This window comes from Bactrocera oleae, chromosome 3 (genome assembly GCF_042242935.1).
Source record: "Bactrocera oleae isolate idBacOlea1 chromosome 3, idBacOlea1, whole genome shotgun sequence".
Classification (NCBI taxonomy): domain Eukaryota; kingdom Metazoa; phylum Arthropoda; class Insecta; order Diptera; family Tephritidae; genus Bactrocera; species Bactrocera oleae.
Window position 1 is genome coordinate 18459792 of NC_091537.1, and position 16996 is coordinate 18476787.

The 16996-nt window shown below is 35.5% G+C and overlaps 1 protein-coding gene across 3 annotated transcripts in view; it reads right to left on the reverse strand.

Annotated features, from left to right (window-relative positions):
• Positions 1-16996, reverse strand: part of al (aristaless related homeobox) — a 93825-nt gene that overhangs the window by 27010 nt on the left and 49819 nt on the right. For all 3 annotated transcript variants that reach the window (XM_014247654.3, XM_070106185.1, XM_070106186.1), the window contains exon 3: positions 1728-2233. In XM_014247654.3, coding sequence (XP_014103129.2) covers positions 1728-2005 — 278 coding nt within the window. In that variant the 5' untranslated portion in view covers positions 2006-2233. The remainder of the gene's footprint in view (positions 1-1727; positions 2234-16996) is intronic.

The window sequence follows — 16996 nt, forward strand, 5'->3', positions numbered from 1 at the left end:
TCACTTGGGCGGTGGAGTTATGGCTGCTTCTAACACTATAACCTCCAGCTCGGTTGAAAAGAATAAATGAAATTATTTTCTCGAAGTCTGAGGTTAGTAAAATGTTGCAGGAATTCAGGATTTTGGGATACTGTCGATGCTTAAGCAATTTGAAACCCTACTGATACCATCTGAACAGTCTTATTTAATTTTTACACTTTGTGAAAGACTTGTTAGTGAGCTTACGCGGCACCAAATTTGCACAGACTTTTTGTTTAGTCAAACATTCATTAACAATACGCTCAAATGATTCCCTTGATATAGTCTTAGTGTTACTATCCCGCTCTCTATGTTATGGTCATCTAAAAACATTCCCAGGTATTTTTATTGGCCTCTTTTGTACTAACGATGGTAACTGCTCTTTGCACTGAGTATATAAAACCATTTATTTTTGGTTACTATGTCTGAAGCAAAGCTTTATAACATTCGTCAAGCATTCTTTTTTGTATCAGCAGTACTTTTTTCTCTCATTAAAATATTTTGTGTTATCTAAATTTACACTGACTATGAAGCTGGAAAAAGAACTGAGAATCGACAAAGCGCACTGTACTCAAGACAAATATGCGTAGCCGTTTAACTTCTGTTCCCGCAAGCTCAGCTGGATGTTTTACAGTGTGCAATTCAGAAGAAGGTGTTAAGCTGTTACTGTCTCCTCTTTCCTCAAGTAGCTTCATCAAGTGGATTCCGGTAAGAATTTTAAGCTGCGTTATACTTTCAGCCAGAAGGATCTTGCGTCCGCACAGGTACCGCTAGTTGACAAACGCTCGCCATGCTGCCAGCCCAAGGCCTAGTTGCCCAATAGTAACTAGCAAGAAGACAGCGCAGTTTCGATTCTTCCCACTCCACCGACAGTAGCTCATCAGAGGTAGCAACTGACGTTATAGTGAGGTTTGAGGCATTCTGTAACCAGAGCCCACGGTCATTGAGTTCGAGGCTACTCTAAGGGCTGCAATAGTCAGTAAGCTTGAATTGATGAATATCTGCCGACAGTAGACGCCTTCACTAAGTTTCTCCCCAAGCCTTGACTCATTCATGAAGTAGCTCACTATTCCTTTCCTCTAGCGGGTTCTTTCCACCCACAAGTGCCTCGCAGTTATGATGGCAGGGAAAAGAAAGCTGGAGCTTGGTGATGTGAGTCATTCTGTTTAAAATCCGAAGCTGCACTTCTGTGAGCTCACTTTCGACCTTTTCAATAATCACATACACTCCCTAAGTGCTTTCACTTGACCAAACGGTTTTTTATTCTAATGACTAGACCAGCCTGATTCTCTCTGCGGTTTCATTACAATATTTCACTAATTGCCGTCGTTAATCGGTTAATATTTTTTAGCAATTAGCCGTTTGTTAAGAACTGGTTTTGAATTGTCACAATTCCATTAAGCAAATATGAATTAATTAATTCAAAGCAACGAAAATTTCTACGATTGCCATATTTAAGTGATGCCATATTTGGATCACTTAAGTTTCGCAATGACTCGAAATAATTTCTAAACGGCAAAACTCAACTAATTAGGAAGACAATGCAAAATATATTTTACTTAATACAGCAAACATAGTAAAAAAAATAAAATTAAAATAATAAAACAAAAAAAATTTTAAAACAAAAAAATTCAACCAAAATATTTCAAACCAAAAATAATTATAATCATTAAATCTAAAATCATTTATATTTCTGTACGCTTACTCACCTGGTAAAAACATCGGGGTAGTGTGTGCGCGAGAAGGCCTTCTCCAACTCTTCCAATTGAAAGCTGGTGAATGTGGTGCGATAGCGACGCTGTTTACGTTTCGGCGCATAATCGTCCAAATCGCCATCGCTATTCGTATCCGAAATGGGACTATTCGTGCCGCCGCTAACACCGGTCGTCACAATGCACGAGGCCGAACGGTCAGGCATGGCATCCTGATGTGCTAATTTGGCTTCTTGCGGTAGGTCGTCCAGCTTGACGTCCTCGGATATGCCCATAATCCAAATGGGCGCAATGTTGATAATGTAAGCGGGCGTAACGGGGCGTGGCAAAAAAATTTAAAGTGTTAAGAAATGGATCTCGCAAATTTTGCTGCAAAGGTTTCAAAACTCGTTTTGAGGATATTATTATTTTTTCTGTGTTAAATATTCGCGTTTAAGCTGCGGTCAAACAAATCACTTTCTGATTTTTTTTGCTTTTGTCCTAGGGGTTCCTTTTCCGAAAATCTGCAAATAGAAATGAAAGCAAATACTTGAGTGCATTAGTGACATACTTGTGTACTTATAAGCTTCTGCAGTTTTATGGTAGCAAAATTAAGCCTGAATTTTTCATGCACGTGCATTAATGTCCGGCAGGCACATGTTGATAGCGCAGTGAGGTTATGCGCATGCGTAATGCGCAATAGAACTCATCACCATAAATAAGTTGGGTTTCAACGGAAACGTGTGGACATAACATAGTTACAACTTAATTGAAAATCCAATCGCCTTATTGATGCCTAAGTGGACATATGCGCTGCTATGCTCTCCCGTCTTGTACTCTAGTTTGTAAGCGTGCGCGTTGTAGCTGCCGCGCAGCATCTAGGCTATTTACTGACGCGCAGCGTTGCATGGTATTGGTCCAACAACTTAATTAGTTCACTAATTCATGACAAGTGAGGAGGCATCAACTAATTTGTTGCGAGGCACTTGGTGCGCGCAATGCACTTTACAAGCGAATTCGCGGCATTGGTCACGCTTGCCAATTGCATACGTAAGTGCGCAAATAAATACGCATTACACAAACACACACATGCATACATAAATACATACAGGTGCAGAGGCATTGTTGCAGCGCGGCACAAGTGCTTGCAATTTCGAGTGCAGTGCGCGGTTTACGCATGCGCAGCTGCTGTTTGCGCCTTTTGTATATTTACGCATATATTTACTGCCTTTACTTGCTGTGCTTCAGCAGTGATCAATTGCGCTGCTTTTTTGCGTGTTTTTGTTGCATTTTTTGTCGCTCTTTCACTCTCCCACCAAATAAGGACATTTCTCCCTTTGCTATTTTAAGGGAAAATTAAAGATGCGTGCGGAAAATACCAAAAGCATTAAATGAAATTCCTGCTAAAATGGCTGGAAGGCGGAAAATGTCAGCATTCAATTCGCCGTGCCTGTGCTGGCGTAGTTTTTATAGTTGACTGGCGGGAGTATACGATTATAGTATATAAGCATGTAGACTTTAGTTGTTGGTAGCATAGATCACTGCCGATTTGGTAACTGACCATAGCATATATTAAATTAACGCAATTACGATTGTGTCTAGGGACCTGGACAGTGATGCAATTTCAGCATAGCATTAAGGAAATATTACTTTGACTATAAATATTTCTGTAGTTGCAAAATTGGAACTAGCTGTACTCATAGTTTACAGTTTTTTCTCAGTAAAGGCGAAAATGCAAGCCAATTTTGATGTATAGGTGTCACACGAGTTAATAAAACCTCTTGGACCGAATTTTTATCTGCGAATCGCTTCTGAATCGGAAAAAAATCGATCAAATTCTAAGGCGTATTGTTATTGGTTATAAAAAGTGAGCTACTAATGACAATGTCAAGCGAAATCGATCATGGATTGACAACCAGAAAGGTTTTGTTATGTGTTTGGTATAATTGGCAGGGTATCATCTATTAAGAGCTACTCTTTCACGGCCAAACTCATAATGTAGACGTGTACTGTCAACAATTGAACTGAATTGGGACTGAAGGAAGCAATCGCCCAGACACTGTAAGCTTTGGTCTATAGAAAAGGCATTGTGTTACATAAGGACAACTCCAGGCCACACACATCGATACTGACTCGCTAAAAGCTCCGGGAGCTTGATTAGGAGGTATAATGTATATCTACTTTACTCGTATAGTTCGGGCTTGGCATTAATTGATTACTACCTATTCCTGTCTGCGGCGCTCGACTGTCTCAGTCAATAAGGGCGAATATTTTTATGAGAGAAACATGATGAAATAATCTTTAAAATGTCAACAAGTTGTGGAACAAAACGTTGCATATTTGACCTAAATCGGATCTTTATGACTACGCTAAATAAAACTTTCAATGCAATGCTACTAATTTATTTCTTTTTACTAAACTACTTACGAGATCATTATCAACTGTTATTTAGATACTAAACAATAATTTGTTTAAATTTTCTCTGCAGATTAGAAATATGCTCGAGTGTGATATTTGGCAGTTAGATGTACTGATTTTCTCTTGGATTTAAGCTGGTCTTAGATATGGATAGACAATGTTGATGAGCTGCTAGTTACGTTCAATAGTTTCTAGGCAGAAATATACATAACTTGGGGAAACTACTTTAAGACATTCAAATATAATTGCTTAATAAAGCTTGGACAGGTGGAGCTTTGACTGCAACGAAATATATATTTGTTTACTTTCACATATATATATATTTATACACTACTTGTGTTGGCAAATGTGTTACATTATTATTTTAGGAATTATTGATCTAATAGAGAAGAATTTGTACGACATTATCTTTTAACACTATAACGAGGTTAGATTTAGAACTCATTCCTCGGTAATAGTGAGTCTCCGAAAAAGGACTTAATAATACAACTATTGTAACAGCTTTTAAAAATAATCAAAAGCATCCGTTTTCTTCCTGGAATATTTTTTTGTGATATATCTTTTGAATCCGATAACCGCTAACCTACTTAAAGCGTTGGTTGCTTTTTTGCTATCTGTGCTTTTAATAGAAGTATAATATAAGGGAAGTCACTTAGATAAACCCCAAATACATAAGACTAGTTATTTATAGTTGCTGGCATACTTTTAATGGATACTATAACAAGATTTTGCATTGCGGATGAGCACTGAAGCCGGTACTCGAAAACGTAGATAGCAACCTTCGCTTTATATTTCTGAAAATCATTCTTTAAATTATTTGGTTGTATTATACATAAACTGAAATATAAAGAAATGGAAAACAATGGCGTCTGTGATTGCTAATAATTAATAATAATGTTATACAAATCTGTATATAGCATAGTATCCCCGCTTTGAATTCATTCCAAGTCTTAGTATTATTAAATTGATGCCAGATTAATCAGTTATACCGTTAGTTTTTAATTTAATACATAATCGCTGATTTATTGAAGCTTTGTTTGGAAATGCTAAATATAGAAGTTTCCCTATGCCAGCATCCCCCACATTTGGTTACTTTATTGGGAGATTCATTAACTAACACTTAAAATGGCATTTGAGGCTTTTGATGCTAAAACATAACCTATCCGACCCAAATGGTAACCTCACTTTCACCCGGTCGCCTTCGTTTTCTAAGAACTAATCTCTGACGATTGAGCAACAGCGCTATAACCTTATCACCAGTGAGGAAGAAACTTCCATGCTTCTGCCAGTTCGGAACAACAATCGAAATCCCCGAAACTAGGTCCGGATGCAGAAGAACAATAGGCTACTCATTTTAAACCTCTGGATTATCGAAACCGAAATGGGTTCTATAATCCACCTGGGCACTATGGAGAAATATATAAATGAATATACAAAATTTTCATTTGGACACTCTTACATATATGATATATTACTATTGTTTAGTAAATATTTGAACCGATTAGGTTTCTAATACTATAGAAAACGGTACAAAATATTATTGCTGCACTGTAAAAGTTTGCGAATTTCAGAAACCACAATGACGCATGGGCACACGCCCGATGCTATTTTCGTCGAACAGCAAAGCGATTCAGTAGCAGACATTCAAATAGAGCGCTTGACAGCAGACAGTGGGCGCGCGTGGAACTCTTGTGGCATCTGTCGATGCTTTTGGTTAATGTTTATGCAATTCATGGCTTTTATGTCGAACTCACTGAGCATACATACATATTTATTTAATTCAGTTAGTTTCCTATTTTTGTTTTGTTTTTGGTGGCTTGTCTGTCTGTACGCCTGCTATGACATAGTGTTGCAGCTGTAAAGGTAATTAACTTGTTGCGATAATTGCCCAGCATTTGCACTTTTGGCACAACAACTACAAAACAACTGTTGTTGCGGCCGTCGTCAACAGCGAAGCGAGCAACCAGCGAGTGGCGTGCCAAAAGTCGAGTTGTTGGCGGTGGCGGTGGATGAGCTTGTTCAAAAAAAAAAAAAAATACAAAAAAAAAAACACAGAAATACTGCTGTTGTTGTTGCTGTTGTAAATGTAATTGTAAAGATAACATTTGCTTAAAGCAGGCACAGTAAATTAAAAAGTGGGTTCAATTTAAGTAGTCTTTCCGTGCCGAGCTTATGTAAAATGAGTAAAAACATAAAAAAGTATTAACAACAAAAACAAAAATAACCAAAAAAAAGTTGTTAATTTGAAATAAAATATATTTTATAAAATATAATTGGAAATTACACGCGCATGCGCATGTGTACTAGCCAACCAATTCAAGCTGCGCATGCGCCAGTTATTTTTATTTTTTTGCTGTTCTTATACACATCGCCATACAATTAAGCAGCGAAAAAATGCGTAAATTTTGTTGCATAAATTTAATAAATTTATACAACAGCACAGCCCACTTAGTGCCGCACTCAGCTCGGGGGCGCAGCATAGCGCTCTCCACACAGCCTGCAGCAGTCTGCTATTCACGCTTGACTCTTGTAAGTTTTGCCCTGCCGCCAGAGTGTAGTCGCAGCGTTGCATCTCGCATGTAAGACAGTAGCTCTGCTCTTAATTACTGTCGGAATGTGCCACCGTTATTGAGGCCGCACTTTCTGGCTGTATACTTGTCTGTCTGTCTGTCCGTGCTGTCTGGCGGCTGCAATAATTTTCCATTTGCTCCTGAATTGGCATTCCTCCGATTGCTGGTTTGCATTTTGTATTTACCGTATGAAATATATATATATGCATATATGTCTGTATGTATGTATGCATATCGTTATATTTTATGTTTTTATTTATTTTATTTTTTGCGTAATTTCTTGGCACCTAACAACTCAATCATTGCTTTCGGGCTTACAGTCAAAGTTCACGGCGTGTTTTGTATTTAATTATTTTAATGAAAACGCAGATGAAGCTGTTGGCTATGAAGGTATGCAAATATGTTGGTATGTATGGATGTATGTTGCAATGGGGGCACTACGCAAAGGGCTTGCTTTTTGTGAAATAACAATGTATTCACAGAGGAATTTGAGTGGGTCTTAAGGGTCTTAAGGAACTTAATTTTTGAGTACCTACAATGCTATGTTTAGTGTTTTTGATTCATACAATAATGATATTTATGACATTTGTACTAATAAAGAATTTTTGTCCTTATTTTATTTTGCAACCGATTACAAAGGTAGAAATAGTGACGACGAGGACAGGGACTTGTACCCTCTCTTTCTCCCTTCCAAAGACGCATAACTTCAAGAAACGTTTTTTAAAACTTTTAAATATGAATAAACAAATGGTAAATAAATGGAGAGCAAACTATTAATTGCTTTTCAAATCAATTGCTATTTTCTTATATTTATCTACGTATCAGGACGAATGAGAAGCTGAGGCAAGGTCATGAGACACTTAACATTCATAAGAAGAACATTGCTATAATTTCTACAACCGGTAAAGTTCACACTTTTACATAGTTTATGATTTAAAAATCAGCAGCGAGTAGGACTAATAGAAATGGGAAATTTCCTATAGCAAACGGATCTATGTCCGTGAAAAGAACCTCGCTTTTTATTTGTCAAAAATGCGCTCGGATGTTTGACATTACTTTTCGAGAGTAAACTGCTAGTAGTAGACTATCATGTGTTAGCCGAAACTGAGTTCGAACCCAACTGGAGAATGGTAGTATGCGCCGCTAACCTATAGGTATACATATATATATTGTTCGATGTCATTATTAATTTAATGGAAGTATACATAAAAACACATGGAAACATTTATGACTATATTAGCAATATTTTGTAAACTATTTATTTGTTAACTTCGGTATAAAGAACTAATTAATTTCGAAGTGAACAGAATGTTTAATTAATATTTTGGAATAAGTAAGTATTTTTTGCGCACTTATTACTGACATCCCCATTTTGATTGCAAAGCACAAAAAAAGAAATGCGAATAATGCATTTTGAACACATTCCACACTGATCAATCAATTTGACAATTTGACAGTTTGACAGCTTTCATTAGCGCTGCATTAGATCAGCCGAAACGGTTGAGTTTCTTTGCTGTTTTTTGTTAAAGAAAATATTTAATTCATTTTGTTTTTCAAGCCAGCTCCAAAGTATTTAAAGCGAATAAAAACCGTATGAAAATAAATTAATACAACAATTTAATTAATTTTACTTCATTCCGTCACACGTTGCACACACCGCAGCCGGCCTGCTTGCAACGACCAGCAAAAGATGCATATCGAGCATTTTAAATTATGCATTTTTGCCGATTTTGGTAGCTCTTACTCTGCCAAAAATGGGCAGAAATATGCAGCCACCCTCCATTTGGCCATAAAATTATCGGAGCAACATAATTTAAGAAGTCAAATGCCACAACAAAAATTGGCAGGACGCAACTGCAGCTGCAGAGAGTAAAAAAAGTAACAACAACACTGCAAGAATACACGATCAAGATACATATTATATATACATGCACACATGCATACGGACCGTAATATGGGCTGTGGTCCGGCACGGACAGAAGCCATCAACACGATTGCATATCGCGGCAATCAGCGTGTAATTCATTAAATCAGAACACGTTAAGGCTAGTACGCCTGTCAATAACAACAGCGAGTGTATCAGCTGCATAGCAACTTGGCAAAAATAAAGAGAACAACAACAAGTGCAGCAGCAGTAGTGGTGCTCCAAGTGAAGAGCACGGAAGCTGCAGTGGCATACCGCAGTGGCACTTGTGGTCGCAGCAGAAGCTTTATGCAAGTGCAACAACAAAAACAATTACAATAATTTCTATGTACGGGTATGGTTAGCTGCCAACTGTCAAAGCAGCGAAGATGGCAATATATCTTGTTCAGCTTGTGGTATTTACATGCATACATATATAAATATGTATATATTTATATGGATATACTTGGCGATCGGCATTGTGGCTTATGCTCGACGGTGTGGCGGCAGTGGCGGTGGTTGTGGTTGTTATGGCTTGGTAACTTACCGATGGCCATGCGGTGGTGGCGCTGGTGACGACAGGCATGATCGAATGGATAGTGCGGAGATAGTGCGTGGCAGTGTTGCCACAGCAAGATTGTTATGAGTTGCCTCTTTTTTTATTAAATTTTGTGAAATGTGTAAATTATTATATATTTATATTGGAGAATTACTTAGTATAAAACAGAAATGTTTTAGTTTATTTCATAGAGAAAAAGGAAGAGTAGGGGTGAGTGAAAGATAGAGATATAGAAAGAGAGAAAAATAGAGGGGGAAAAGAGAGAGGGTGAGAGAGCCCGAGAACTGCCACTCCAAAGAGAGTGAGAAAGAGAGAGAGAGAGATAAAGGAAAAATGAAACAGCAGATAACAGACAGAAGTACTACCTCTATTTATCTTCGATGTCGAAGCCCGAAATGAGTATTCCTCGGTAAACAAACTCAAAAAACTCAGACTTATTGCCACTTTTAAGAGGGTTATCAATCCAGAAATATTTTATAATTTGTTTTGACACTCCTTTATATACAAGATAAATGATGGTTTTGGAATTGTGTCCTAGTTTTTCTTATATCATAGGCCTCAGCTCAGACAGTATGAATTCGTAGTGGTAAAAACAGAGTACGCCAGAAGTTAAAGAGTTTGGAGTGGAATTTAAACCAGCCAATAAACAATTTATTACAAATTAAAATACGACTAAAATATTACTTAGATATACCGAGGTTTTAACGAAACTAACGACAGCCGAAGACGAACAGGTACTCTTCAAACAAGGTAAATTGCATCGTGCTTCCTCGGACCTTACCGAAAATACTGGAACCAACAGCAGGGAGGATACCAAGTGCTTGAAAACATAATGCCAATACAATTGATGATATAATCAATTTAGTAAAAGAAGCCAATAAAAAATACGGCAAAGTAGCCTAGGAAGCTTTCAGGAAAATGATGGAAACATCAAAAGAGTGATGAAGAATTCTATAAATCCGTACATATTGCAGGATAAAGGCACTTATTTACGATGAAATCTTAAAAACGCACTATTAGTATAACCGTACATGATTTATATTTGTTGCAAATGAGGTACAAATAATGGGTTGCATTAAATGTGAACACTATAAGGTGCGCGACAAAATGATAAGGTCACTTCGTAGTTAGTACAGTATAAGCAAAGGGCAATCTTTTGAAAATGGTAACCATATTAAAAAAATTTTATATCTACAAGTACATAAATGAGAGAGAAAAAACCGTCTTGGGACGTGGAAAGATACCGTTAGATTTACCAAAAAGCGCGTTTATTTTAATAAGTGCACAATACATTGCGACAAAAATATAAGGTCAGTAATTTTGGTAACGAAATTTTTATTTCAATTGTAACATTTTTAAGTTATTATTAATTTATGCAATTTCCATTATTTTCAATTGTTTTATAAAATTTATTGGGCATGGAATTTTTAAGGTTTTGCAGAACGTCAAAGCGAATTTGTCGCCAAATGTTGCGACTTACACCATCAACGAACCTACACCAAAATTCCGCTTCGAAAAGCACATTGATTCTTTACGTAAATCTCACCAATAATAGTTTAAACCATCTGGTCCATCAAGATTAACTTTTTTCTCAACGGAAAAAATTATCTGAAAAATAATATGTGCATTAAATTAAACCTACATGTATTTATAAATTGTTTACCTGATGTCAATTGGTCCTCATATTCCTTTTAGCGAACTCCTTGCTCTTTTATTTGTGTGCTTTAGTTAAATACGGCACTTTTTTAATTTAGATCGTACAATGTGTGATTTCAGAATTGTCCCAATGGATGCTTGTAGACAAAGCTTTCTTAATTGTTGCCGCTCATTTCATAGACCTCGATGCCATTCGTGAAATATCGCGAGTTTCTCGCGTAGTTAGAATCTTTGGCCGACCTGTACTTTTTAATTTCCTAAAATTTCCTCTGTTTTTGACAAAATTTTGCAAGAGGAACAAAGATCTGCACAAATTTTTAGCAATTTCTCTCATGCTTATTTTCTGAGTATACAAAGCCGAAATTTGTCCTTGTTCATAGCTAGAGAGCGACTTACCACGACCCATTTCCTTTTTCTAATACTCCAAATTTAAATAAAAATGCTTTCTGCATCGAAATTAATATCGGGCAAACTAATCAACAGCTATTTAAGAAAGACTGACCTTATCATTTTGTCGCAATGTATTAATGTATTGTGCACTTATTTACTTAAATGCACTTTTTATTAAATCTAACGGTATATTTCTACGTCCCAAAAAGCGGTTTTTTCTACTTTCATTTAGATATACATTTTTTTTTAATATTGTCACCATTTTCAAGGACTTCCCGTTTGCTTACACTGCACTGACTACGAAGTGATCCTATCAATTTGTCGCGAATCTTAGTTAAAGCCATACTAAAAAATTAAGTGTTTAGAGGTACTTCGGTAGAAAATTTTATTTTTCGTACTTAAAATTCTATATATAATATATAATATATTGATTAAATTGATGTCTGAAAAATATGCACAATCATTTTCAATATTTTTTTTGTTATTTCCGGCATTGATCTTCAGCACGTTTCGCTAAAATCCGGAAATGAATTTCGAAATCATCATTCTACTATATTAAACTCAAGTTTACACTTATGTACATGCAGACATACATAGTAACATTCTTTTTTATTACCATTCATATTTATATACTTTAATATCCCCTCTAACTAAAAGCGATAAATAGCAACTTCACACGACCAAAAGAGCCAACGAAAGACCCTTTTCTGGCTGTAACTGAGAAACTAAATCCCTAGCATGGGATGGCACAGTGATGATCTCGCGGATTATATTTCCATTAAGATTGCAACAAGATGCGAACAACATAACCTTCGAGCATGCGCAATCGAAAAGGAAGAGCCATTCACACAACTGTGCAAGATGACCCGCTCGTTAAAGGGGAAATGAATTTTACCAGCGCGAGCTGACGGTCAAGGAAGAGTCACAACAACAATAACAGCAACAACTGATATGCGCACAGTAGCTGGAACAAGTTGCTACAAGCGAACATAAACATAACAACATCCTGCAGCGTCAGCAGCAACATCATCGCCAGCAACAACAACAGTAACAGCTGTATGTAGCATTAAAAACTCGACAATGGCAATAATGGCAAGTGTACGACAGTAGCGCCGGCATTGAGGTAAATATTGCAAATAAAATTAACAGGAAACAGCTAATAAGTTCAGGAACTTTGCGAAATTTAATTTCTAAAATTGAAAATGAGTTTACGCTCTTAATTGCAACATGTTAGCGTTGTACAAGCTACGATGCGCACGCAGCAGGGCAGAGAGAGGAGAGAGAGAGACAGATATTAAAGTGTTGTACATAGTTTACATATATGCGAGGAGTTGGCATATCGGACTCACACAACAGTGACCTTGGATGGGTTACTGCTACATTTCGATGAATCTGAGTTCCCTATTTTAAGGTTGAATTCTATTAAGAGTGGAAATGTGTGTACATTTAAAAAAAAAAAACTTAACAGCTAGAATTTTAAATTTTGAGCAAATTTATTTTAAAAGCAGTAAGAATATTTAGATAAATAAATTTTGATTAAAAAAAAAAATTGTGAAATGAATATATTTTAGGCAGAGTTGCCACTTTTCTGAAATTTGCTAGAGTAAATATAATAAAAAATTAATTATATATTATATACTGCAGTTGGTAGGGATAAATATATTTTAACAGAGTTGCCACATTTTTGGAAAAGTTGCCATAAAAAAAATAATAAAAATAACAATATTTTAGTATGTTTTAAGTTGGTTTTTACTTTGAAATAACTAAAAGAAAAAATTAATAGATTTGACATGCTTTTGTAAAACTTAACCAACCAAAAATAAATATATTCTGGTATACAAAAAAAAAAAATTAAACAATTCTATTTTTATAACCAAATAATTACAAATAAAATATTTTATTTTTTATAAATTTTCGCCGAAGGTTAAGAAAAGTATGTTAATATAAATCTGCCACATTTTTTGTTAAAAGTTACCAACTAAAAATAATTATATTTTAGTATATTTAAAAGCAAATCGGAATTGTATTAGAAAAAAATAAGAAAATATTATATCTATTTAATAGAGTTGCCACAATTTAGAAATTAAGCATCGTGGGTGTACGTAAGCAAGAGTTAGGAGTAGGATAACTTTATTTTAATTTTAGCAGTTGGTTAGGAAAATAATATTTGAATGCAGTTGCCACATAAATCAATAAAAAGTAATTACATTTTAGTATACTTAAAAGCAAATCGGAATTACATTGACAGAGTTGCGACAATTTCAAAATTTAATACAGTGGGTGTATGCAAACCAGAGTTAGAACAGGGGTACTAGTTCTTAAGTTGGATTTAGCCAGCTCTACAATATAGGTTCAGTCTGTTTTATCGATTATATGTATATATTTTAATTTTATGGTTTTTCCAAGACGGTAGTAAAAATAATAGAAATTGGAAGATACGAGTTATTAACCAAGAGTTGGCAACCAAGCAAAATATATTTATACCCTGAACAGAGTATAATAAGTTTGCCACGAAGTTTATAACACCTAGCAAGAAACGCAAGAACTTCGTTGATTTAGCCATGTCTATGACCTTATCTACATCTTCCTACCTTATCATTATCTTTTATAAAATACTCCTCAAGTTTATATGACAGATTCTATATGAGGTCAGAATCGGATCGTCGAAAAAACCAACTAAAAGCTTATATTTTAAAACTTTCAAACTTTATAACTTCTGTTATATAATCTTGACAAAAAAATTCTATACACTATTGAAATACAAGGAAAAGTCCATACTTTTATTTGTTTAGGAACTTCCTGTACTGAACTCTTATTGATAATGATATTTTCAGTAAACTCAATTTTGAAATTCGTATCTTTCAATCTCTGGAAAAAAAGGGTTGATTCAATATCAAGTCGATTGTGGTGGCATAGTGTATTGTAAAATTGTGTAATGTAATGTAAAATAACTATTTATCAACCCAAATACACGATTTTATGATCAAAAATATAAAACAAGTATATGTACATAACAGCTTAACGTATAACGTATAAGTATAACAGTTTCAGTGAGCATAAATAAGTATTTCTTTCACGTGCACATTAAAGAGTTTAGAATCAACTGCATTTGATTTAATTAAAAGCCATTTTAAAATATTTGATGTCGAAAAGGTGATGGAAACTACAGTTAACGCCCATTTTAATTAAAATTTTCAATGGCCACATGACATGAATGGTCAACGTTGATAAAGAAAAATAAGAAAAAAAGTATTTAATATAAGAATAATGAAAAAGTATAACAAACAATATGGCTAGAAATGGCTAACTTGCACGAAATCAAGTTCAAGTAATAGATAAACACATGGACCAAGCGGTCATTCTTGTGGACTGGCAGAACGAAGAGCATATGAACTAACGAACAGATTAAATAGAGGATGAAATCAGTTGAGTGCGAATATGTCGATAAGCTGAAAAGAAATATGAAATAAGATTGCAAACACATTTTTCAGCCGTAAGTGGAACACGTCCATAACTTCATGCTATTGAGGTTAGTTCATAAATCTATGATTTGTCTAAAGTATACAAGTGCAATAGTTCCACGCATTACAGAATAGCAAATAATAAAGACTGGTTTGCACAAATAATATATATGCATGTACGCGTATTTTGATCAGCTCGATCCTTAAAAGCGCTGTGCCGACTATTGTACAATGTAACGTCGTACTTTTTATGGGCTTCCTAAGTCAAGTATGGTTAAGTGAATTGACGCAGACATATTGAGCATACATACATATGTACATAGAAGCAGCACATACATATGTTAGTAAGTTTCAAGTATTACCGCAACTCACATTTGCCGGTTTTAGAATCACGCTAGTTATACAAGCCGCGAGGACATCTTTAATCTATGTTAGGAAGCGTTAGCGTTAGCTTAAGTGACGCTAAGGTCAATGGTTGAAAAAAGTATACATTATAAACCAGTTTGTTTAGTTTATAATATAGTATAGGCGCAAGAGTTGGCTAGAAAATAAAGTAACTTTTATTATTGAGGTAGCTCTTATTATTTCTGACCTGAGACAGAGGTATAAGAGCCTATTATTGTTGCAAAAATTAATATCACATACCTTCAGAGCCATTCTGGCCTAGGTTTTGAACAAAATTACTTCTACATACAATTATCTGGCTTTTCATACTAAAGTGGATCAATACCGGTCCCGATATTTTTAGAAATTATTAGAAGTGGTTGTAGGTTCACTGCTATATTTGAAATATATTCTCTAAGTCTAACTTATAAGATCTGTTAATTCTCGCAATATACGAATTAGTATTGCCAAACTTATTTTCCATTTAAAACTATTTGTTATTTGGATTTTTCGGTCCCCTCTCTTTTCATGTCCGTTTGAAGTTTGATCTCTACTAGTGTATCTTTGGCAGCTGTTTGTTTCCGACGCGAAAAGTTTGTCTGACGAGTTTTACATGAAAGTTTACAACGAGTTTGTATGAAATTTTGTGTTTTCAATAAAAATTCCGGCTACGGAAATCTTTGAAAATGTTGCAAAAGTGTTTTCACGACCACAAGAATTTGAGTACCACAAAGCATTCAGTGAAGGTCCTGAAGTTTTCGAAAACGAGTCGTTCATCAGCATCTCTTAATAACGTCAAATGACATCGAAAAAGTTAGAGAAACTGTGTTTGAAAATCGTCATAAAGGCATCAGAGGGCTGTCAGAGGACCTAAACATCTCTAATGGACCGAATCAATACATTTTGGATAAGGTTTTTCATATGACTCATACCAAAGACCTGAGCCATTTGCAAAAACGATGTCGAGTAGAGGTGCTTGATAATGTAGTTGAGAGCCATTCATTCATCAAACGTATCATTAATGGTGACGAGACGTGAGTTTATGAATATGGCGTCGAAACTATCTAACAACCTAGCGAATGGCGCTCCTAAGATGAGACGAAACCAAAAAAAAAACAAAAAACTAAGTTGGTCAAGATGTTGCTCATCGTTTTCTTCGATTATCGTGGTTTGTTTCACCAAGAATCCGTTCCACCGGGTCCAACGTTTAACTATTTTACTATTTGGTCGTTTTGAGGTGTCTGCTTGAAGCAATTCGTCATAAACGACCGGATTTGTAGGCAGAAAATGTATAGCTTTTCCACCACGATAATGCGTCGTCAAATTCTGGCATGGTTGTGATTAATAAACACGAACCAGAGTCTTCGAAGAACGCCTCATGACTCCATTGAAACCATTAAAAGGCTTATAATAAGTTTATGGAAAATTATAGTAAGTTTTAAAATGCTTTTATTGGCTCAAAAGAAGATTATGTTGATAGCGATAACAAAGAGTTATATTAAAATACTTGAAAATTATGTTCTCTTTGTCAGTCCGGGTCAAATTTGATTAGATGGTGAGCACAGATATATCACAGTCTAACTATTAGATAAAAAAAAGCATCAGATTCAGAATAAAATTGATTTAGGAACCTGATAAATTTTACCCTAAAGGGTCCAGGATATGCTGTTTAACTTAAATTTGTTGATGAAAACATGAAATGACCAAAGAATTCACTACCCTTTCGCCAGCACTTCAGCGTCTTCTAACTCAAACATTTGTTTTTCTAACTGACTGCAGTGCATAATTTCAGCTGAAACGCATGACTTCTAATCTCGCACGGAGAGGCCGCATGACGTAAGCGCCGCATGTGATTAATAAAACCGCAATAGCTCCCAAGCGCCAAGTGGCTAACGCAATGGGCTAACAGGTGAGCTTAAAGCTACAAACGGGTAAATTAAACATGC